Here is a 24709-nt window from a genome sequence, read left to right as displayed (position 1 = left end):
TAAACAGTTATGTTGCCTCAAGATCAAACAAACAAACAAACAGTTCATATTTATACACTACTTTGTGCTGGTCTATCACTGGATTCCAATAGTTTGTGTTTGTAGGACAGGAATAAAAAGATGGTGAATACTTCTGCAAGGCACCAAATGTGAGCGGCTGATTCTTCTGGACCTGGCTCAGTTTTAACAGGATGTCTGTTATGGCCGACCTCCCCCTGGTCTCTTCGTGGCTGCCATTTGCCGGGTAGATCCAAAGGTATTTTTAGCAGCTGAACATCTGCAGCGTCTCAATGATTTTTCAATGTCACTGCTACAAATCATTGTGAGATGGATCAGTGACGCAACGTCTCACTCATTCCTGCCGAACGTCTTGATTTCACAAATGTAAAGGTGACAGGAGTCGCTTTGCTTAGCTTTAAAACAAACTCACTGTGGAAGTCCGTCCTTCAAACTGGTTCCAGTGCTAAAAGGTTGGGTAGTAACTAGTTACATTTACTCGATTACATTTCCTTGCACAACTTTGTTTTAAATTTGCTTTTAGGAGCATTTTTACTATGTTGTATTTTTTACTTTTACTTGAATAATTTTCTTAGTTGAGTAAAAGTTCTGAATTTTCTATCCACTGAATAAAAAACAAACATGTTTTCACTAAAAACTCACCAGACACACTCTTGCAGTTTAAAGATTTACAAGTTTTTATTGAAAGAAATTGATTTGGAAATATTTTTATTTTGCCTGATTTTGTTATTTGTTTGCTAATTTTTGTCATTTAGCTTTATATTTTGTCCATCTGATTATGTAGTTTTAAATATTAAATGATTGGTCATTTGATCAGTTACTTAGTACTTGAGTGGACGTTTTACCAAGTACTTTCTTTTACTTTTATTTGAGTAAAAATATGTTGAAGTAGTGCTACTCTTTGTTGAGTACAATGTTTGGCTATTTGCCCACCTCAGTGCTAACTCCATTGCTTGCTTGGTTCTGGTTCTTTCATTTCCATCTCCAAGCACTTAATCAGCAAATCAAATCCTGTTTTTTTTTAGCATCAACTAGTTGCCCCTTTCATGAGTTGCATCAAACCAGCTGAGGGTAGAGGGGATGGGACAAAGTCTGAGGCTGAAAGGGAGAAATCCTGGAGAATGACAATAATAAAAAACTGAGATTCAGAATTATGTGGAAGTCTCTAGTATAATATGAGGGCAATTACTTTTAATTTACTTAATTTCTTGCATTGACCAAGAAAGAAATAACAAAACAATCTATAAAACTTCAAATGTGTCAATAGTGAATTAGATACAGAATTAAAAAACTTCAGGTTAGAGCTTCATTTCAGATATTATGAAAGAACAATGAGAAACTAACCATTTTGCCTGAGGCAGAATGAATTGACTGACTAATTTAAGCAGTCTGAGTAAATAAAAGAATAAAACAATTAACTCGTTCAAAATCCAGACAAAAAGGTTTCGACCAGGTTCCCTCACAAAATGTTATTGTCATGCTTAGTGAAGTCTGCAGGAGATGTTAGTGTGGGTGTAAACAGGAAGCCAGTTCAATCATTTACTCTTTATGTTTCTTTAAGTGTATTTTGTCATGCAAAATTATTAAAGACATTTGTGTTTCCTGAATAATATTCTATCAGGAAATACTTAAAACTGCAGCCTTGCTTCAGACGTTTGCATCTGATTGGTTAACTTCCTTAGCAACTAAACTGCCGACCAATCACGTTGCCTCCCACAGTGTTAGCCCCTCCCATTGCTGGCAGATGAATAAAACAAATGTCATGATGTGCTGCCACCCCTGACAATGAAATAACAAAATAAACATTCAAATTATTCTACATGCTGTAATTAATACAAATTTGTATTTTCTCATTTAAATATTTCATTCTGCACTTGATAAATTACATCAAAAATAGTTTTTGTATTGTATTTCCATTTTTATTTAAATAATCAGTTATATGTCGAATGAAGGATTTACTAATGTAGTCAGTTGTGAAACTAAATACTAAATCCCCAAAAATAAATAAGTTAAAGAATGAATGGATGAGGCCTAGATTAACTTAGTTTATTTAAAAAGAAGCTTGTACTTCTTTTTAAACCCTAAATGACTTTTAAGTGTAACTAATATAACTGCATGGAGAAATACAGGAATTTTTATGCAGCTCTTTAATAGTTGACAACCAAAATAAATAAACGGTATGAAACATATCACCATCTCTAATACTTTAAACCTAATTACCTAATTTCCAAATAGTCCACTTGTGTGTAATTGAATCTCATTACAAACTGTTCCATGAAGCTTCATTGGTTCTTGGAGAACAAACAGCATAATGGAGACACAGCAGACAGGCAGGGAGAAGCTTATGTTGAAGTTTAAACTAAGATTAAGTTATAACACAATATTCCAGCTTTGAATGCATCATCTAAACATGGAAAGAGGAGAGAATTGATTTGAAAAGCAGCCAAGAGGACCATGGTAACTCTGGAGGAGTTGCAGAGACAAACAACTCAGGTGGGAGAATCTGCAAATAATTATTGGTTGTGAACTTTGGAAAAAACATTGCTGAAAGAAAGTCAGAAGAAATCTCCTTTGTGGTTTGTCAAAAACATAAGATGGGACCTAAATTAAACTTTTGAAACTACAATTAGATGTTATTTGTGGTGAAAAACAAACACTATGCATAACCATTATCACTGGGAAATATGCTGGGGAGCCACAATGGAGCATCTGGGTAATAATGTCCTATTCAAAGCCTAGATTTAAACAGATTTCTATTCAATCACTCTTCAGCCAACCTTACTTAACCCGAGTCATTTTCTAAAGAACTTAGTCACTAGATGTAAGACTTTTGCACCAAAATATAGTTCTACAAATAAATGTCTCATTTTGAGTTTGGATTATTAGATTAAAAATTTTTCTAATTTACATATATGCACTACTACAAATTAATTTATCACATGGAAACCCCAAAATAATGCAAAAAAGTGTGTGGTTCTAATATGACAAAATGGAAAAATCATTGCTAATCCTGTTAAAAAATTAGGAGAAACAACTTAAAATACTATTAATGTTTCATTTAAAGTAAAATTTTATTTTAAGACCCCAAATGTCTGCAGTGAAATTCAATAAAATGATTTATTCACACAGAATCGAATGCTAACTTTGGAATCTGACCTCGGTATCCAACAGAGTCCATGTTTGGTTGACTGAGCAATTAACAGTAGCTCACCTTAATCCTCCAATTCCTGCTTAAATGCTGTTTCTTTTGAATTTTCTCTGGGTATGACCCTCTTTATGTTTCACACAATGTACGACAACAACTTGCTACTATCTGCCGGCCAAAATCTATAAAACAGCAAGTTGGAAAATGGTTCTGTTGACATTTAGTAATAACGATGACGTCTGAAAGTGAAGAAAAAAAAACATGGCTGTGCATGTGTCTCTTACTGAGCCATCATGACAAAATAAAGAGCCATTAAAATAACTCTGCTGATGAAATAGAGTAAATTTAAACAACTTTTTAATAAGAAGAATAGGCACCAGGCACGTCTTAAAATCCTGTTAATGAAAGACTTTCCACACACACACACAGGAGAGAGCTGTGGACACTGAGTGAGCGAAGTGGTTTGATACCATAATAAATACGCACAATGAACAATAACAGAGCCTTGAGGTGGAAACATAAAGAATATTTATGATAACAAAATGAGACTAAACTTAAAAGGTCAATGTTTTAATTAGGTCTTTGTTGTCAACAAAGGTTCCTTCAGCAAACCTGACGCTCACCCATCAAAGCCGAGTTAATATTCTTACAGTATGTACAGATTCAACATGTGTCACGTTTAAAGTCTTCCCCAGTAATGTAGGCGCAGTGTGTGTGGACATCTATCGATAGAGGTAATCAGCTTGTATGTTGGCAGCGATCTCAGCCTCCCATTTATCTCCATTGTTTAGCAGTTTCTCTTTGTTGTAGAGCAGCTCTTCGTGGGATTCAGTGGAAAACTCAAAGTTAGGACCCTGCAGAGGGAAAATACTTGGGTTAAAAGGAAAAGAAGAATTTTTATTCCACTTGGCTTGACAATAACACGTTTTGTTGTGAAAATCTGGACTATTTTTAAAGAAAATACCAGTGAACTGCTCATTTATTTTGATTTGAGTCAAATTAAAAGTAAAAAACAAACGTAAAACGTTCCTAAAATAAGATTATATCTGAAAATAAAATGTTTTTCTTTTGAAGATAAAAACTTTTTTATCTGAAAATAACATTTTTATTTTCAGTTCCTAAACCAGAGATATTAAATTTTTCACTATCATAGTTAAAACTTTAGTTGATGAAGGTCAAACTTGATCAACCGCAAAAGAAAAATAAATGTGTTTTAAATGATTAGTGACTAACATCTTCCCTAAAACACAAAGCAAAGTTTTATTTACCAGGCCTTCCTGCAGCAATTTTTCTTGATCTGTTATTTGTTAGGGCTGCAACTGATGATTATTTTAGTGATCGATAATTCTGACTATTGATTAATTGGATAAAACAATTGACACATTCTTCAGATTTTAAGCAGAAAATTATTAAAATTATCAGAAAACACCAGCTTGGTGAGAATCAAATTTCATCAAAAATCTGAATTGAGCATCAAGACCTGCAGAGTGAACGAAGCCTTATTGATAAAGTTCCTAAAATAAATGGACTTTTCCATAATATTTTGATCTCTATGTTAAATTTGAAACAAATGCGAGCAGAAAAAATGGACATCTTTACAAACATTTCGAGGTGCTTTTGATTTGTTTTGGTTTATTTATTTACGCAACATTTTGCTTCATATTTCCCTGCCACTTATGAGGTAAATATATGTTTTGTATTGACTTTTCATTCAGCAAACAAAGAGCCGAGGCGAATTGCTGGTTTGCAGACATGTACTCACCTCCACGATGGCGTCCACAGGACACGCCTCCTGGCAGAAGCCGCAGTAGATGCACTTGGTCATGTCGATGTCGTAGCGAGTCGTCCTCCTGCTGCCGTCGGTTCGAGTCTCTGCTTCAATGGTGATGGCCTGGAAACAGGACGAGAACCAAGAACACCGACTCAGATACTCAGGGTTTTCACTCACTGTAAATATTGAAATCCAAATATATTTGCAGAAAGATGTTAGTAAGAGCTGATGGTCATACGAAATGGCTTTATCATAGAGGTCTAGGTGACGGATAGTTCAGTTCAGAATCATCCATCATTTTTACAGATCTGTTGAAGCTTTCTATGTTAGGATAAAAAAAAATAACTTTCACGGTGTAATTTTTTTTACCAGAACATAGGAAGGGAAGAACTACTTTTTGATATTCTCTCTTAACTAGACTGTACTTAAAGGCAATTTACCAATATCTGAGACAGACAATAAAAGCAAACTGAAACTGCAATTTACCGGATTTATACACTTTTGTCAAAAGAAAATTCAAGCATTTTCAGGCATTTTTCAGGGAAGTTTATCTCCAGCACCACACTGGAGATAAAAACAATAAAAATTTGCTATTATACGATATAATTTATTACTGTTACATAAATCTTTTGTGTTAGTATTCTACATTCTACAGCAGACACAAGGTAAGCAAAAAAATAAAAAATAAAACAAAAAACACCCCAATTTCAAAAACATAAGTCAGTAAGTCAGTAAGCCATTGGGAATAATAAATATTCAAAACACTGAAATAATCCAAACAAATTGTGTTTATTTAAATGACTTCACTGCTCAAATTACATGCTAAACAATCTAGAAAAAAAAAACTAAATAATGTTCCAGGTACGTTTTCTGGCATTTTGCAAATACAAAAACTTTGGTAATTTTAACCAACCGTAAACAAGAAAAGTTTATTCTGATTTAACTTTGTACAGTGAGAAAAACATGTGAGTTTCTTATTAGGTATTATGAAAACATCTGGTTTCACCTGTAATGTTTTCCAATTTTAGGCTTTTAATCAAACATTTGATTGCACTTTATTGCAAAACTGTTCAATAAAGATTTAAAAATCAAGTACTTTGTAAACCTTGAAAACACCTAGTTGAAATTCAAGCATTTTCCAGGATTTTAGTCACCCTGGACTAAAATCCAGGGTGACTGAATTAAGTTTGTATTAACTTGGCGTGCTCTTGTGCGCTCACCTGGGCAGGGCAAATGGCTTCACAAAGTTTGCAGGCAATGCAGCGCTCCTCTCCTGAGGGATACCTGTTAAAATTTATTACAACGAAAAGAGTAAAAGTGCTGCCACTATTTTGGAGCACATAAGGTTAAGTACATCAATAAAAACAAATCCTATAAGCACTACAAAATGTAGAGGGTATTTCTTTTGGAGATGTGAATTTGGAGCCAATCATCTTGCAGCTGCATGGGACACAAGTTCAGTGTTTATCTGATCTCAGTGACAGAAAACTTTTAAATTCGTACTGATAAATCCTAAACTACGCAGAGGCTAAAATGATTAAAGGCTAAGCATCTTTGCTGCATGTCTGGGCTTTTTTTTTTACATTTTCTCTAATATTTGAAGAAAAGTTGAATATATAAAAGCTATTTTGTGAAGCTCAAGGATTTCCTACAGAAATCATTAACATGTAGTTCATCCCAACCTGCGCAGAGCGTGTTCTCCTCTGAAGCGCGGCGACAGCGGTCCCTTTTCAAACGGGTAGTTAATGGTGGCAGGTTCTCTGAACAGGTAGCTCATCGTCATGCCCAGACCTGAAACCAAATCATTCACACCGGAGTACGAAACTTGTTTTCAAAAAGGAAAAATTACATTCCTTTCACAGAGAAAAGAAACAACTTGCATATATTAATTTATATTTAATAAAATGGCAAATATTGGCCTAACTCATTGGCCTGAAGATATATCAATCAATGAGGAGTTACCATTATATTATTTATGGGAGAAGATAAAATCAGTAATTTAAATGAATCTGTGTAGATATAAAATGCATCAGTAGCTACATTTCCACTAACGCAGCTAATATCAGATTATGTAATCTGACATTTTGCAGATAAATTCTCTTAATGGAAACACACCAATTTAAAGAGAAATTGTTTTTAGCTGAAAAGTTTTGGTGCTAGCATGAGGTGAGTTTTTTTTAGCCATATTGGAATTTGTTTTTGTAAAACTGCAATGGAAACACTTTTTTTCGCATCACGAGTCACATAATCAACAACCTCATGTTGCCATTGGTGTAAACCACAAAGAAGATGGCAGGAAGGAGTTGGAGGATGATGGCGCAGCATGTTTTTTAATGACTTAATGCGAAAAGAAACTTATTCACATGTTATTTTGATTGTGTTTATTACTTAATGGAAACACAGAAATTGCAAAATTATTTTATTTGACATTAACAAAATATTGAAAAAGTTTTGTGCACATTTGTAATGGAAATGCAGCTACTGATGACCTCTCATTTTTCTACAACTCCCTTAATCCACATCATGACCTCTGACCTCTGAAGAGTTCTGTCCACAACAGCGTCTGTGCAGATCGGTCTGTGATGGACTTCATGTCTGTCGGCAGTTCCTGGGCATTCACATACTCTGCAGACAATAAGATGCTCATTTATCTGTGATACATCAGGATTTAGAAGAGTAGATCAAATAAACACATGACATCACTTTGAGTCCTAAGTGAAGTGTGTGAGTGTGTGTGTACCAGGTTTTTATATCCTTATGGGAACCTATTTCTGTCTACAATGTGGGGTTATGGGGACCATTGGACCATTGCTCCTTGTGGGGATATTTTCTTGGTCCCCATGAGGGAAATTGTTGTCTTTGGGTTAGTGGTTAGGTCTGTGATGGTTAGGTTTAGGGTTAGGATTATGGTAAGGGTTAGACTGTAGAAATTAATGGAAGTCAATGTGAAGTCCCCACAAGTGATGAAAACACGACTGTGTGTGTCTGATAAAATGATATGTAAATGTGTTTAATGGTGCAGTCGGTATTGTACTGGTACTTACTGAATCCATTCCTCTGGACTGAAACACTGAAGGACCTCAATTGGGCAGCTGCCAAAGTGCCTATAAAAATAAATAAATAAATAAATAAATAAATAAATATCAACTTCATAATAAAATTAAAGATTTTAAATTTTCCTAAACGGTACTTTGATGGCTGATTGGACACGAGTGTCCATTAAATAACATGCAGATAAATATATTTAAAACAGTTCTTACACTCCTTTAAATAAATAAATACTTCTTAAATGCACACAATTTAACAGCCGCCACTTTGTTTATGTAGTTATTTGTAAATATGGCACACATGCACAACATGATACTGTACAATCACACAATCTAGCAGCTTTTTACAATGAAACTAATCAGTATTCACTAGCTCTTTAAGGTTAAATGCATCCATTTTTAACAGAAATGGTTTTAAATGAAGCCTTTAAATTAGTGTTTTACAAAGTTAGGATGCTAAGAGGTGCTCAAATGAAAATAATAAGTATTTATATGTTCAACAGATGATACAAAATGAACAATTTACTTACAGAGAAAAATCTACACACTCTTTTATTATTCAAAAATACATATAATTACACAATAACAACACAAAAAAGGCTTGATGGGGACACTTCTGTCCTCACTACATTAAGAAAAAAACCAACACATTTTCTCCACTTTTAGCAGACAAAATAAAATCATTCAATCAGACCAGACATGGCACCACAAATCTTCATTATCTGAAAATGTTAAACCAAAGAAGTTGAGAAAACACAGGAAAACTGAAATTAAATTGGATTTTTAAAAAATATTTACCTTAAATAGTTGGTTCTGTATTTGATAATTCATTTTTAACTAAAACTGATAAATCTTGCTGTAAAAACAGCATAAATTATATAAAAAAATTATTTACTTTCTGCTTTTATAGTCGCTTATTCTTTCCCACTGTTTAAGAGTAACTCAGTGAAACACTTTGGGCTACAATCCTGTCTTAAAGTTAAATAAAGCTTTTTTTTAAATGTAATTGCTGCTTAACTTAAGCTAGAAAGTACCAATAATTATTTTGTTAAAGGAGAATCTTTACAAAGAGCCTGGAGAAAGCATAATCAAACCAACATCTCATGGAAAATAATACTCAAATCAGTTTAGGGAAAACTCTTACCTGTCCTTGAGACGGAGTAAAGATAACGAAAGGTTGCAGCCATGAGGACTTTAAAGCTGAAAGCAGAAGCAAAAGAATGAATACAATAAAGCACCATTAGAGTAACTTAGAGCAAAATTTATATAATGTATTACACAGAATAACTGCACTATGACTTTATCACAGATGAAGTTTTGACTTTTTTTTAAATCTCCATATGCCCCAAAGAACAGCCAGACAGTAAGAAGTCGCTCACTGCTAAACAATCAAAAACTAACTTTAGGAAAAGACCTGACTGATTAAAACCAGATACAGTCTGAGATTCAGTGAGTTCAGTGAGTGCTGGAAAGACAGAGAACAGGCAGAGTTAGGGCAGGGAATCTACTGAGGGAGCTTTGTTTCAGACTGCTGGGTGAGATTATTTTGGATCTGGTGCTGCTCATCATTTAAAGCTACCATGAAGCAAGTGATTACAGAGGATAGAACTGCAGCTGTACCCAAACTGCGTGGCAGACTAGTTGATAATGGTACGTGCCAGAATCCCTATCAAAAAAATAAAAGAGAAAAAAGAAACAAAAGACAACACAGCAATTCTTGATTAACAGTCCAATGATGAGAGATAGGCTAGAAAAAAAAACAATCTTTAAGATTTTAAAGAAGACACGGGTCTAACTAAAGCATCAGCAGACTTTCATTGTCGTGGAGGATAAAACATGCATCCAGCAGCAGCATACCTAGAATCATTTTTATCATCAATGTTTTAATGTGTGGAATAAGGTAAAATATATCATATTTGAAAAAATGCATCTGCTTTTACTGCCTTTTTTGAGAAAGCGCTTTTTCTACTAAGATGCTAATGTGGGATGTTGAAACAAATATTAATACAATAACATGTTTTCAGCTATATAGCACTTCCTGAGCTGTAAGGACAGATGCAAAGACGTTTTTTTAATAATCTAAATTTATTTGATACTCTTTCAATTCAGTAAATAGCCTTCAAAACGATTCTAAAAGTGATTGTACTTTTAAGGGAAATGTGAACTGGGTTAAGATTTGACTGTAAATACAAGGTTTCCATTTTTTCTTTTCATATAAATGGAAATATCAATACAGTACTATAATTTTCACAAGCAGACAGACATAACTAGTAGAAAACACATTTTTACTATCTAATACGAAGTAATAATGCAAAGCTCGGGTAAATAATATTATACATACACTGAGTTTAAATGCAGCATGAACGTTGTCAGTAACAAACAGATCTACTTTACATTATTCTACACGTTTAGCAGAGCTACTGTGGAGACTAATGCTCTCATTGAGCCTCACGGTGACTCAGTTCTGCACAGCGCCGGACTAAATATTCACAATGCTGAGTTTTATCCATGTCAATTACCCAATTTTCTGTGAATGAACAGAGAAATGTCCGCGTCGGTGCAACTACCGCTGTCAAGGACGTCTGAATAAAGGTCGCTTCCAATAAATGAGGAATAAAAGTATCCTCTCAGCTTCAACCAAAAGCTAACATCAAGGTTTAACACCGCTAAGAATGACCGCAAAGAAAATGTTATATCTTATCAGTGTTAAGCATTTCTAACTTACCGAAAAGTGACAACTAGCTACAAGAAGAGACACGGCGAACACCGGAAGTTGCGCAAGATAACCAGTTCCTCTGCAGCTGTGACTGACTTTGATATGAATACCGCCACCTATTGGACGGCTGTATGAAAAACACAAATGTCGGTAAGTAAGTATGAAAAGCTTTTACTATATTTTCATAAAGGTATGACTGTGTGCGCATATTATTTTTGGCTTACATGGAAATAACACGAATGCAAACATAAGACTGGCAATTAAGCAAATGTTAGTTATATTTGGCAATTCTTATATCCACAAATGTAAATTTACGTATAATTGTCACCCTTTTTGTGTTTTTGTTTTTTTACAGTTTTGGAACTGTAGTTGTCCACTATTTCCAAAAGTACCCACAAAAAAGCTGGAGATTGTAGGTCATTGAATAGTTCAAAAAAAAAAAATGATTATGTCTGCTTTCTGATTATTTCTTCCAATGTATTTACAGAAATCTGTGCACACATTTTTTGATCTGTTCCTCGTTTTGTCTTTGTATTTGTAAACAAACATTTTATCAATAAAAAAGTAAGTAAATAAGCAAATCATTTTATCATCATTATTGTTATTATTATTTGTTTCTTATTTTTTATTTTTTTTTAAAGTACTGTAAGGGCTGCACTATGTTTTATATAACAACAGGACAGCAGCACTATCCTGTTGATGACTCAAGGCAGAGCAGCCCTTAATGTACTTTAAAAAATAAATTATCGCTCCTACTAATAATAATAATAGTAACTGTAATGACTGTTTCTTCTGCAAATCAGAATTTCAGTTTTATTTGCCATCAGTTGTGCTTAATAACTGGTCGACACAATACAACATGGTACACAATCATGCAGCCGATTTCACGAGAACCAAATAGAAATACAAATAGGCCTAACGTTGTCTCTTTCGATGGAGCACAAATGTTTCAAAGCAGAAATGAAAAAGTTTTTGCTGCTTTCAGCGTCTGCTACACAGCCACGCTAGCTTACACAACGCTAGTAATGCATGTGTACAGAAAGCACAGGCATATGAAGAGTACACAAGCCTTGTTGCATGAGTGCAACAGAGCGTGTGAAGTTTAATTGAATAGGTTTCTGATGACTCCTTCATCTGGGCTCTGTGAACAGAATCACTTGTTATCGGTGCTGAAGCTCGACGACTCGCCAGACCAGTAAGCATCATTTTTCCTGTATAAACCTGTACAGCTGCTGTTGCTAGAGTCATTAATTCACAGAACAATTCATCTTTTAAATGATCATTTTCCAAATTGTACTCTGTTCCTTTGCATTGTTGTGTTGCATCTTTTCCTTATGAAATCTCAGTGTTGGTGGGAAGCTGAACTCATCTGCTTTCTGTATTTTCTTTGTTCCAGTGAGTGAAGGTTTGAATGGGACCCTGTTTCCTGAAAAGGTTTGGTCTGAGGAGAAGAAGTGGCTGCTGGTGGCTGTGTTGGGTGTAGAAATGATCGTGGGAGTTGTTGGAAACAGTGTCGTTCTGATCATCAAGGTCATGGTAAGGTCGTCAGAGTATTGTCTTGTTTTCAGTCTATGCATGGTTTATGGAGTCCTGATTTAACTAAAGACCTCAGTTATACTTAGTGAGGCAGTAACTAGTTACATTTACTCAATTACATTTACTGAGTAACTTTTTTGAAAGAAAAAATACACTTTTAGGAGTGTTTTTACTATGCTGTAGTTTTTACTTTTACTTGAGTAATTTTATTATGAAGTATTTCTACTCTTACTTGAGTAACATTTCTGGATTTTCTACCCACTAAATGCAAAACAAACATGTTTTAACCAAAAAATCACCATCCCTGCAATTTTTTAAAAGAGTTTATAAGATTTTATTGAAAGAAACTTATTTGGAAACATTTTATTTTGTCTGATTTTGTTTTTTTTTTACTTCTATGAATAATTTTTGTTCTTAAAATACAAATATTTCCACTTACCTTTTCTGAAGTTAAGTTGGATCACAGATTTCTTTTTTCAATGTATGTTATTCTATTCTATTTTACCGCTTGTAAAAGACTGTGTTTCACATTTTATTCCAAAATATGAAGTAGTGTATGTCTATTTGCTCCCTTTATTTTGTTGTTTTCAGTGCAGAGGTCAGTTCTGCTGCCATTACTGGCTTCCATTCATCAGTCTCACCATGTCAGATCTAGGTACCACTTTCATAATTTCCAGTGAAACCATGTTTATGTCGCTCGCTTCACTTTACCGGTACACTGATCTTCTTCCAATGTGCACTTCCTTCTGTTTGACTGTATTAGTGGAAAGGTTCTTTTTAACATTAAATTATGATTTATAATCAGGATGTTCACTTCTGATCATGTCTGGATCCATGATGGCCGCCCTGACAGAAGGACAGACGTCTCCATGGTGTGAAGTCGTCAGCTTGCTGAAGTTTGCCTTCATCACCTCATCCATAGGCAGCATAGGTACTCTGAGGAACGTAGCTTTTAAAACATTAATTTATTAAACCAATTAAATTAAAACTCTAAGTACTGTTTATCAGTGGTTTATCATTGCATACCTGATTGTTTGAATGATTTAGAGACAAATAGAAAAAAAATCTAATTTTGGAACTACGGTATAATGGAGTCTTAGCTAAACCTAGAAACAAACTTGATTATTCCTCATGTTTTATAAATTTGTATTCATTCACAGTTTTTATTAAGTACACTTATTTAAATACTTATCAACACAAATAACAAATAAAACTTTCAAAAATGGTAGGTTGATGTCAAGGAGTAGAAAAGATAAACTGACTTCCAGAAAATGTAAAGAAAAGTAAAAAAAATCCTGCTTTAAATGCCATTGCTGATATTTTTACTCTGTTTACAGACACTTGCATGCTTTCCACTGAAAAAACATATTCTTCTTTAAAAGATGCTCACAAGAAGCTAAAGGTTTCTGATTTCCCTCTGAATCCAGTGGAAGTATCGAGGCAGTATTTGCTTTTTCATGCAGTTTTTTTCTATTGTAATACAAGGTCAAAGTGTTAAATCTGCTGTGGGTATTTACCCAGGGCATTTCTTTTTTTTTACCACAACTTCATGCAGGAAATTTTAATATAAGACCTGCAACTAAAGGGATTTTATATAATTGAATTGTAATGAATTTTTCAGCTATTCTCAGTGCGCAGCGTCTGATTGGTGCGTCGTCCACAGGAAGTGCTGTGCTTGGTTTCATAGCAGCAGCTTGTTTGACTTCCTGGGTAACGGGGTTGGTGTTTGGGAGCATCCCTGTCATCTATGACTGGGTCAGGTTTGTACAGTAGTTGGCTCAGAAATGTAAGTTATTGTTCATTCATAAATATCAGAAATATTTTTCTGCACTTTCAGGTATGATCCTGCAGAGATGTTGTGTACCGTTTTCTGGGAGAGCAGCTACTCGGACATGATGACCTACATCCTCTGTGTTTTCTTTATCTCCATCTTCCTTCCTTTCCTCCTCATGTTTATCTGCTCTGTAAGGATCGTTGTCAGCTGTCGCTCCAGCAACAGATACATCAGGTGAACAACGTGGCACGACATCAGCAGGAAGGTTTAGTTAATGGGTTTATCTGACATTACATCAGCAGGAGAGAAGTGCATTCACACAGCAACAACCACATGTTGAGTGACGTCGAAGGAAGCAATTATAAAATGACCTAAACAAAGTCTTAAAGGAAAATAGTGACAAACCAGAATCACCAATAAAAACAGACTAAAACAGGAAAACAGTCTGACCTGTAACGCCTTCTGTTGACAGTTTTCCATATTTCTCTATCATTATCCGTGGTCATGTTCATATGTTTAATTTTCTTCATTTTTAAACTTATTATTAGAATTATAGATGATATACAGACACACAATGGTACGAGGTTAGGACTAGTGAAGAAGAAGAGAACTGTGAAGTAAAAGACAAATGATAAATGATTTTCAACTTATTTAAAAAGAATGGAAAGTGTGGTGTATAATTGTATACATATTTACTTGGATTTTAAAAAATAAAGCGCTGTCCTCAAAAATCTGATAAATACTAATTAGGCCATTTGTGTGCATGTTAATCTCAGGTTTTATCTGTTAACTGACTGAAGAATCCTGAAATCACTAAATTTTCACTGTAAACAGTTTAATGAAAGGCTGTCTGATGATAAAACCCTCTTTTTATTGTGTTTCTTGTTCGTCTCAGCGATGAAGACGCAGATTTGTCCGAGGTGATCCCTCTGTTAGTGGCTTCTTACATCATCTGCTACACTCCCTTTTTTATGTCTGAGGTAAACACCAGCTGTTGTATCTACTAATACAGAGTGTGGAAAAAAGAAAGAAACCAAACCGCTGTCTTCACTGTAGAAGAATATCCATGAAACTGTAGTTTTACTCCCAACATGTTTGTCTTTATGTTTTGCTCCATCCACCATTCAGCTGATCTTGTTGGGTAGGAAGGACCTGGCTCCGGCCCCTGATTGGTTGAGGACGCTGTCATCTGTGATGTCATACCTGGACTGCTGCCTGAACCCGCTCATCTACTTTTTCCATCAGAGTTTTCGTGAGGCTGGTCTGGCCCTGTTGTGGACCAGAAAACCAAGGAAACCAGTGTTAGAGCCGGTCCTCACTGCCATCACTAGAACTGACTTCAGCCTGGGAGGCAGATCCTTTATAAATCAGGGAAAGATACGTTGAACAAAACCATATTTTATTAAAATGTACATCTACATCAAACAAAAATATCTTAGTTGTTGGAAGTGTACTTATTTCCTTTCCTTTTATTAAAGGGATATTCAAAATTCATATTTTGGACGATTTTGTACTTCCATTTGGGTTTCTACTGCTTCTAAAAATAACCAAGGCGATTAAAAAATAACACTCAGCTGGTTTTTTTTGGCAATATTTAGTGTTTTTTGATGTTTGCAAAATGAGCCATGTCAAAAACATCCAGAATGTAACATCACAAACCAGCAGGCATCGCCCCTTACCTACCAACTCCAGCAAAGCCCAGCCTGTTACCTAGCAACCGAAAATGAGCTGACGCATGTCTGGTCAGCTGGTTTTACTGCTGTATGCGCTGTACAATGGCTGCTAGAAAGAACAAGTGTTTTGCTGTTGACTTACCATTCAGAAACCTCTTGCTGCATTCTTGGTTGTGCAGGAGGCTCTACTTTTGCTTTTTAAAGATGTCTAGTTGTATAATTGAGCATCTGTCTGCAGTCATTTTCACATGCAAGTGTAAAGTTAAGTTAGGGAGCGTGGTCAGCAGCAGTTTATTCAAATTTAAAGTGACTAGAGGCCCTAAAGCAGCTCATTCTGAAGAGATATTGAAACAGACAGAATAGACCAGACCAAAATCTGATTATCTAAGAAGGATTTAGTGCTAAAAATGTAATGAATATGTTTTGTATGTCCCACAGACCTATCCTAACCTCTTCAAGGAAGGTCTATTTTTATAAAAAGAGAGCACATTCATGACATTAAAGTGATTTCAGCTCAAATAAACAACCATCTAATGCTCTTGTACGTCATAAAATGTTGCCTTTTTCATTTTTATTCCCTTTGCGGTTTATTCAGAATGTACAGTCGTGTCCTGCCACATGATGAAACACAAGTAAAATCTGTTTCACATCTGTCTTTATTTAAGGCAGTGGGTGCAACTGTACCACATAAGAATGTTACATATTTAAATCTGCTCTCAAAGCATATTCCAGGGTTAGAATGGCCTAGTCAAAGTTCAGGCCCAAATCCAAATAAAAATCCGTGATAAGATTTGAAAGTGGAAAGGGAAATATTTTTATCTCTAGCCGACCTATTTAACCTCATCATGGTTGTTTACTTCATTATGTATTTATTATGTTAGTCAAAATAAGCAGAGGAGTCTGAATCTCCACTGTTCTGTTATGAGTTAAAGTAGCCTTTGTGGTAAAGGTTAACCTGTAGATGTTTCTACACAGGAAGTGAGAGTGCTCTCTGTTCCTCTGAACGGTTTCTGAAACCCCCAAACTCTGGGCACGCATCGCATTTTTCACCTTTGATAGTTTGTCACAGATTCACAACATAAATGAAAAACAAAAAGCAGAATAAAATGAGCAGCAACAGATGCATGTCTTATTTTATCTCATCAGACGAAACATCTGTGTAGAGTTGTTTGTATTTATCAAGGCCAGTCTGTGGAAAATAAAGACAACCACAGTGTTTTGAACTGCTACCGCTTGACCACACAGGATGCTGCGCTCTCTGAAAACACGGACGGGAGATGGAGGCTTTTTTCAAAATGACGTATCGCTAAAGAGATACACCGGAAATCAGCACTAATTTTGCACTAAGATAAAGGATGAAGCTGCAAACATTACAGCTCAATTTTTATTAACCTCATTGTTTATGTGTTGGTCATAATGGGAGTTATTCTGCAAAACAAGAATTGGTGGAAAACCATAGGTAACTATAAACACTTTAGGTAACATTAGTTACTGTAGCTTAGTTAAGATAATGGATACAATTATCTGTTTCTAGGGACTATTGCAGTGTTTTGATGAAACAGGGATGAACAATGCAAATTAAACAGACAAACTATCAATGATCAAACTACTGACTGGAATATAAAAATTTCACAGAAACATTTAAATCATTTATTACTGACTTATTTACAGGTTATGTTTTTGTCATATCTCAAGGAGTGTTAAAACTTTAGGTCATAATTGTGATCATTTTTACAGAAATGTGAAAAGATTTTTTTTTCCCATTTACTTTTCACTTAAGTAAAGTTAGAACTCATAAGTTCGAGTTTATGTAGTTCTTCTGTTGAAAGCTATGCAAATTCTTGCCAAAACTACATGAAGCTCATGGCGACCAACAGCTGGTCACACATATTCAAAAAAAAACTTTGCAAAAGAAAATCCAAAAATATAATTAAAATAAAGAAGAGGAAGAAATTCATTCATGGTTGAAATTTGACCCCAAATGGAAGTGAATACACAGGTAGAGACAAAGGCTTCAAGTCTTTATTTCCAAGAACAAACAAATAAAACAGAACCAAGAAAAGGAAAAGAACTCAAAGAAAACAAGAATCTGACAAAAACCCAGAGGAAATCAGGTAAAAACAGCTAAAACATTATATATCCATTACATTTTTACATTCAGTTGAGCATCAATACTGCGTCCGGTTTATCACAGAATTTGCTGTGGTAATTTGTGCACTCAAGGTTTTTTTTCTTAGATTCTTTCAACACAAAAAAGCTCCAGCATGAGAAGCAGCAAGTGTTGTGGTTCCCTGACCATGCTGTTAGTTCATGGCTCATCCTCAGAACCTGATGTGGTCAACCAGAAGAAGAATCAAAACCAAGGCAATTCCAGCAGAAACGATCAGCCTGACAGTGGCTTCATTCTGACACCAGCTGCTGTTTTCTGAAGAAGACAAACAAAATTGGGCAAGTAAAAGAAGTACTAGCTCTACTGGCAGATTATTTCAATTATAACTAGTAGTTTTTCATCAATGTTAAGGAATTATTGACTGGAAACTTTCTTGCTAGTTTTGTCTTATTTCAAGTATGCCAATGTAGAGGGGTGAAAAACAAGTTGTTAGTAAACAAAACCAAGAAGTAAGAAAATAGGCACCCCAACATAATTTTTCATTTTGTATCTTTAACTTCTCATCGTAATAAGTTCTGTAGTGTTAGTCCGTGCAATTCTACACATGGCCGCTAGGGGCGCTGACGCGTTAGTGACCAAGAAAAGATTGAGCACACCAGAAGAATAAATCTTCCTGTTGAATTTAAAAGGAGCTCAACGTTTGTGTCTCGTCTTTTCTATATCGCAGGTCAGTAAAAATGTATTTTGATGCATAAATGTGGTGTCCTTCAAGAATTAAGAGGTTATAGACTCGAGAGTCAACTGGTGGGTCACTTTGTACAGCTTTGGATGGACATTGTGTAGAAAACGGGACGAATTTCTGGAGGCTAACTAATGCTAATGCTAGCGAACATTGTACATGTGTTGAGCTGAGAAGCAGTTGAAGGACTAGAGATTGAGTTCATTTTGAACTTATTGTATTTTTCACTTTTGAAACGGTAAAAGATATTTTTCTGGTGTCTTTTCTTTATGGGTTATTTAAAAAAAACACAGAAACAATGTTGTTGTCAAACTCAGTGAGTAAATGGTTGCATGAAGAGACAGTATTAATGGAGCAGGTTGTAGTTTTTTTTGTGTAAGAGATAAAATACTGTAATGTTGTTAAAACAGTGGATACAGTTAAAAGCTACATTGCTTAAATATTAAAGTATATGTTGTGCAGAATAAAAATTGTAAAAGCTATTAAAATAGTTAAAAGCAAATCCATATATTTTTATTTTGAAAGTTAAAAATATTAAAGGTCTGAGGAAAAGGGACAAGATATTTGAGTTAAAACAAAACTAATTGGTTTGGATAATTAAAAGCTATCTAAAATATTTTGTCCTTCAATAAAATTCACGATGGAGCATGTTAAAATAATTCTCCTTCGGTTTAAAGGGATATTGCAGTCATTTGTAATGTCATGAATCGAAGGGTTATTTGTTGAAGTTATACAGTGATACCTGAAGTATTTGATATGAAGTATTGCATATGTAGTGTTGTATATGGAGTACGGTCATCACCAGAAGAATAAATCTTCCTGTTGAAGATAAAAGGAGCTCAACGTGTGTGTCTCGTCTTTTCTATATTGCAGCATCACACGTTGAGGGAAGATCATCTGCTACATTACCCTCATTCATCCGAGGTTGCAGGGTAACACCAAGATTAAAATTATTTCATAAGATTTTGTGTTTTTGCAGAAGCTTTCCGGAGACGTTGATTCACTGTTAAGTGTCAGTCATTTTCCAGATGAAAAACTGATTTCTATTTTATTGATAAATCTGGTTAGTAGCCAGCAGAGGTAGGCGAAGTACCCAAAGATTGTACTCAAGTAACTTCTTTAACATACTTTTAATCAAGTATAAGGTAAAAAGATGATCAATCACTTAATATTAAAATATTAAATTACAAGATGGAACAAAATATGAAGTGAAGTGGAAATTTTGGTATTTTAAGGAACCAATTGACAGTTTTTCCAAATAAGTTTCTTTCAATAAAACTTTAACAAAAACTGCAGGTGTGTGTCTGTCACTGGTTAATTTTTGGCTAAAACATGTTTGTTTTTCATTCAGTGGGTAGAGAATACAGAAATTTTACTCGAGTAAGAGTAGAAATACTTCATCGCAAAATTACTCAAGTAAAAGTAAAAAGTACAGTGCAGTAGAAATGCTGCTAAAAGTATATTTTTTTTTACAAAAAGTTACTCAACTAGCTAGTAACCAACTCTGGTTGCCAATATTTCTGTAATTATTCAGTTCACTTAAATCATTGAAAGGTTGGTGTTAAGAGAGGAGATTATAAACATACATTATTTTTAATTGTACCTCCATTTCCCAGCTGAATGTCCTTTGTAAGCAGTTTGGTGGTTTGTCTCTCTACAGGGTTTTCAGCCATGCAGCTGTAGTTGTCTCCATCTGCGGCATCCACCTCCAGAGAAAGACTCAGCTCAGAGGGCAGACTGGGACTGCTGGTTTGTTTCAGTCTCTCCGTCCCTCGGTACCAGGAGAGCTTCAGCTCCCTGCTGTTCTGGACTGAACAGTCCACGGTGACTGAAGCAGAGCTGGTGTTAATGACAGATGAAGTGACGGTAATGGACGGCATAGGGAGAAAACCTGAGGAAAGAAACATGAGGAAAAAATGAAAGGACTCTGAGTTTATTTTATTTTTTAAGCACTAATCCACTGACTAATTAACCGAGATTCAATGTTTAGGATGAGAGGAGTCATTTAGTCACATTTAGAGTGAGCAGTTTTTGGACATTTAAGTAGATTTTAAATACTAACATAATACTTTAAATGAGGGATATTCTCTTTCTGTCACAAAGAAGCTCGTAAACAGCCATAGATTATGAAAATATATAACAGTTATAGTTGATAGAATGGGTTTCAGATTGAAATATAATAAAAAAATATAAAACCAGTCAATGAAAAAAGCTTAAAACTACCTTAAGCAAAAAATTCAAAGTTCCTGGTAAAGGAAACAGCCTTCAAAATGTCCACCGCATGACTTTTTACCCAGAAAAGTGCAACGGAAACACTAAGCCGGTAAAAGCAGTCCTAAAAATTTACCCTGGTAATTTAAGAAGAGCCTTGAAGAGGGAAAACACCTGAATTACAGTTTTCACAAAACCAATGTCTGGATAGAAGGAAATATATAATTCTTCTTTTGTTTAAGTATTAATTTTGAGACAAAAGTACTAACTTTTTAACACATTACAAAGTTGTAACTCTTAATGAAGGAGTAGCTGCTCATTTAGTAAACATGTGATATTACATGGTGATATAAGGATGTTTCTACTCACTGTAGACAGTCAGGTGGAAATCTCTGCTTAGGATTTTGCTGCTGATGGACTGGAACTGGTAAACGCCTGAGTCACTCATTTCCAGCTGCGAGATAGTCAGAGCTCCGGTGTTGCTGTCAAGAAGAAGTCTGTCTCTAAATTTCTCCTCATAGTCACATTTTACTTCTTTATTCAGCTTTACTGATGCTATTCGGATGTTTGGGCTTTCGACTCCGAAGGTCCACACAACCCAGGCGTTGTGTGGACTTTCTACCGGCTGCAGCGTGATGTTCGTTCTCTCTCTTGCTTTCACAGCTTTCTTTTCCTCTTTTGCACAAACGTAGCACAGCAGAACTGAAAGTCAGAGGGCATTTGTAAATTCCCTTACATTAACAAATATCAAAACCAATAAAGTATTTTTTGCACCTGAATCAACTCTGAACAGTTGCGATGAAATGAGACTGCCAGCTCAGTTTGGAGTTTCGTAAGAAAGCTTTTTTATGAAATCTACTAGATCACAGTGGTAACATATACTGTGTTTGTGATGTAAGATGTTTTTACAGACTCTTTCTCAATGATCCATAGACGAGTTATCTGAATCTCAACTACAATGTGGCTCCTATTGATGTCCAAATTCAATTCAAATTAAAAAATACATCATTGACCCCAAAGGGAAATTAAATCTGTTGTTCTAAATCAACACACTGCAAAAACACAACATTTTACCAAGTATTTTTGTGCATTTTCAATGCTAACAACCAATTACACTTAACAGAAGATAAAACTAACTTACAATTAACTTTTCAGCAAGATATACCAGCCTGTTTAAAGTCAGTAACTCTTGAATATTTAAGAAAAAAATACTGTTTTTAATTGGGAAATTATTTCACTTATACTGTGGGAAAAATCTCTTGTAATAAAATAATCTGCCAGTAGAACTACTACTTTTTAAAAGTCAATATTCAAGAATTATTCACATAAAACAAGACCCTATATCTTACTAAAAAGTTACCTGTAAGTTTTGTCTTATTTTAAATGTAATAAAATATTTGCTCTAGAAACTAAACAAAAATCCGTTGTAATATTTGGTGTTTTTGCAGTGCAGAGGCTAAAATTTGTAACATAGAGAAAGAAACTTCTCCAACTGTAAGAGTTAAATATATTGATGGAGGTGAGATGATGGCAAAGCTTCAGCGCAGAAAACTGAGAGTCAAAAACATGGAAGTTTCCACCACCACAAAAAAACCCCAAAACTGATTAGAACCAAGATTTGAAATGTATGAGTAAACTCAAAGCAAAACACTTAAGGGAGAATTTAATTTAATATTTAAAAAGTCACTTTAAGCATCATTAAGAATCTAGAAAACAATGTAAGTCGAGTGTTTGTTACTGCGACATGACTACAGCATGCCAGAGCTCTGAGAAGGAATCTGGTAAACAGCGATGTTAATTATGACTTTGTTCGGTTTTCATCGCTGCTGTTTAACTTCTCAAACTCAAAGGTTCAATCAAACAAAAATAATGTTTTTACAGAACATGTTGGCTCAGTCTTGTGAAGCAAAGGTCAGAAACTCCTGAGAGAATTTGGAGGTTTTTCTTTGAGACCCACCTTATGATGTTTCAAAAAGATCACATTTATTTACAAAACGCAGACCAATCATGTGAGTTTTATAATATCTTTATATAAATTAAATCAAAACCTGATTGAACTGAAATTATATCATTTTCTATTTAATATAGGAAATGTGAAAGTTTGACAAACAGTTGTTTCATCCCACTCATTATCCAACCTCAGCTTTTCACTGCTTAACCTCTGAATGTCATTGTATGTGCATTTAAAAAAAAAAAGAAGAGTCCTATGTCTAAGCACCACATTATAACTGAAACAACAAACTCTCTGACTGTACCTACCTGTGAGATAAGTAACACAGACCTTACCTGCTGTGAGGTAAACTGAGCAGCATGTCACTCCTAAGCCTGCTGCCATTTCTGCTCCACCTGCGTACGATGTTGTTCTACATTATAGTGAAACCGTCAGCGTTGGTGCTGCTCATCAGACTGAAAGCTGCAGAAACCAGGAAGGAGAAGCAGAGAGGAAACACTGTTCACACATTGCTCCCTCATTTGAGTTTTTTTTCTTTTTAACCTAACAGGCATTGATTGGCTGAGAGGCAGCGTCTTAGTGCGTTTTTATGTGTTTTCAACATACGGTGGTAAATAATGTTCTGACTCTGAAAATCTACAAATCCTTTGTCAAAATGTCAAAATTTAATTCTTTTTTTTTTTTTTTGGTTAATACAACCTGCTAGATATTTACTGCTCCATGTTTTCATCTGTTCAGTTTTAAATTTTGGTTATTTTCTTCTTCCATCATCTTGTTTGTCTGATGTAGCCTCATCTGCTTCTATTGCAACCTTTTGGTTTAGAGAATCCTCACAGATTAAACCATTCAAGATTAGTTTGGGCCATATGTTATGTCTGTTTTCAGTATTATTCTTTGATTAGATGAATATTTAACATTGTAATTACACATGCAGTTATGGGTGACACACTGTCAGCAGAACACACTTCAAAAACATAAAATCTTAAAAGTATTTTTGATCCAGTTTCCACTGCAAATATCTCAGTACAATTAAAATACAACAAGACTACTTACAAGTAAGATATAGGAGCTTTCTAAGACAATTATTCTTGAATATTTTTAAAAAGTATTAGTTACACTAACAGATTTTGTTCACTTAAATTAATATTAAGGAAATACTGACTTCGAAGAAGCTCTTGAAAACTTATTTGTAAGTTAATTTTGTCTTATTTCAAGATACTTACGCAAGAAACTAGACAAAACTACTTAGTAAGATTTTTGCAGTACATTTAAAGTGTTGCAAAAAAGTACTTCCCTACTTACAGATATTTATTTTAGTCCTGCAAACGTTTCAGATTATAAAACAAATTTCAATATTAGTCCAAGATAACTTAATGAAATACAAAAAGCATTATAAAACTGGCTTATCTGTAGAATTAAAAACTTCAAAATGATTGTTCAGACTAAATAAAGTAGGCTAGAAGTTTGCAAAAAGCAACACGTTATGGCCTTATTTACCGATATTCAAGAGAAAATGCTACAGACCACATGCTTCTCCTCCAAAGTATGGTTGCTACATTGCTGTGCATAATTTTTGTGGTGAAAAATTAAATTGAGCGTACGAAAAATGATCTGTCAACAAGACGACGCCCGAAGGAATGGGGTTCTTGGAAAAACAAGAACCAGATCTCATTAGAGGGCAGATCTCAGCAGCAGCTTCATTACAAAATGTTTTACGGCCCTGCAGTCACTACCAACTAAAGTCTAATGATTTAGTCCTGGATGTGTTTGTCCTTCATGTTAATCCCCATCCACACACCCACTCCCCCACTGGGTCTGCCAGTCAATCCATTAGTTCTCATCAGGTCACACACCACTTTAATGGACACACACACACACCCGCACCCTGAGCCAGACAGGAGTTAAAACCATAAAAGCCAAGGCTCCATTATTACCCATGTGTGTGCGGGTGGGTAGTGGTGTGTGTGACAGCATTATGACCAAACACACGTGTGTGTGTTCACCTTTTACCAGGCCCT

General features: G+C 34.9%; 3 protein-coding genes across 5 annotated transcripts; 1 reads left to right on the top strand and 2 right to left on the bottom strand.

The window, feature by feature from the left end:
* Positions 1-3074: 3074 nt before the first annotated feature.
* On the bottom strand, positions 3075-10789 carry ndufs8 (NADH:ubiquinone oxidoreductase core subunit S8). The gene is made up of 8 exons (XM_005810372.3): positions 10707-10789; positions 9126-9181; positions 7979-8038; positions 7470-7559; positions 6617-6725; positions 6155-6218; positions 4926-5054; positions 3075-4017 (listed from the first exon to the last, which is right to left on the bottom strand). Exons 2-8 carry the CDS (start codon positions 9166-9168, stop codon positions 3886-3888), a joined length of 627 nt encoding a protein of 208 aa, XP_005810429.1. The 5' UTR covers positions 9169-9181; positions 10707-10789; the 3' UTR covers positions 3075-3885.
* LOC102236606 (C5a anaphylatoxin chemotactic receptor 1-like) lies at positions 9562-15393 on the top strand. The gene is made up of 8 exons (XM_005810382.1): positions 9562-9631; positions 12094-12233; positions 12825-12888; positions 13039-13164; positions 13855-13993; positions 14071-14241; positions 14903-14987; positions 15136-15393. The coding sequence occupies exons 1-8, from the start codon at positions 9562-9564 to the stop codon at positions 15391-15393; spliced, it is 1053 nt and encodes a 350-aa protein (XP_005810439.1).
* Positions 15394-17686: 2293 nt separating this feature from the next.
* On the bottom strand, positions 17687-23290 carry LOC102236357 (hepatocyte cell adhesion molecule-like). Of its 3 annotated transcripts, none has more exons than XM_023333342.1 (4): positions 23000-23290; positions 21110-21442; positions 20116-20420; positions 17687-18105 (listed from the first exon to the last, which is right to left on the bottom strand). In XM_023333342.1, exons 1-4 carry the CDS (start codon positions 23073-23075, stop codon positions 18064-18066), a joined length of 756 nt encoding a protein of 251 aa, XP_023189110.1. In that variant the 5' UTR covers positions 23076-23290; the 3' UTR covers positions 17687-18063. The 3 variants fall into 3 exon arrangements, with proteins under 3 accessions (XP_023189110.1, XP_023189109.1, XP_005810438.1); XM_023333341.1 differs by having other exon boundaries at positions 20133-20420; positions 23000-23284; XM_005810381.2 differs by having other exon boundaries at positions 20133-20420; positions 23027-23255.
* Positions 23291-24709: the final 1419 nt, after the last annotated feature.

Source organism: Xiphophorus maculatus, chromosome 5 (assembly GCF_002775205.1).
Source record: "Xiphophorus maculatus strain JP 163 A chromosome 5, X_maculatus-5.0-male, whole genome shotgun sequence".
Lineage (NCBI taxonomy): Eukaryota > Metazoa > Chordata > Actinopteri > Cyprinodontiformes > Poeciliidae > Xiphophorus > Xiphophorus maculatus.
Note: the sequence above shows the minus strand (reverse complement) of the source record. Positions and strands in the feature narration are given on the sequence as shown.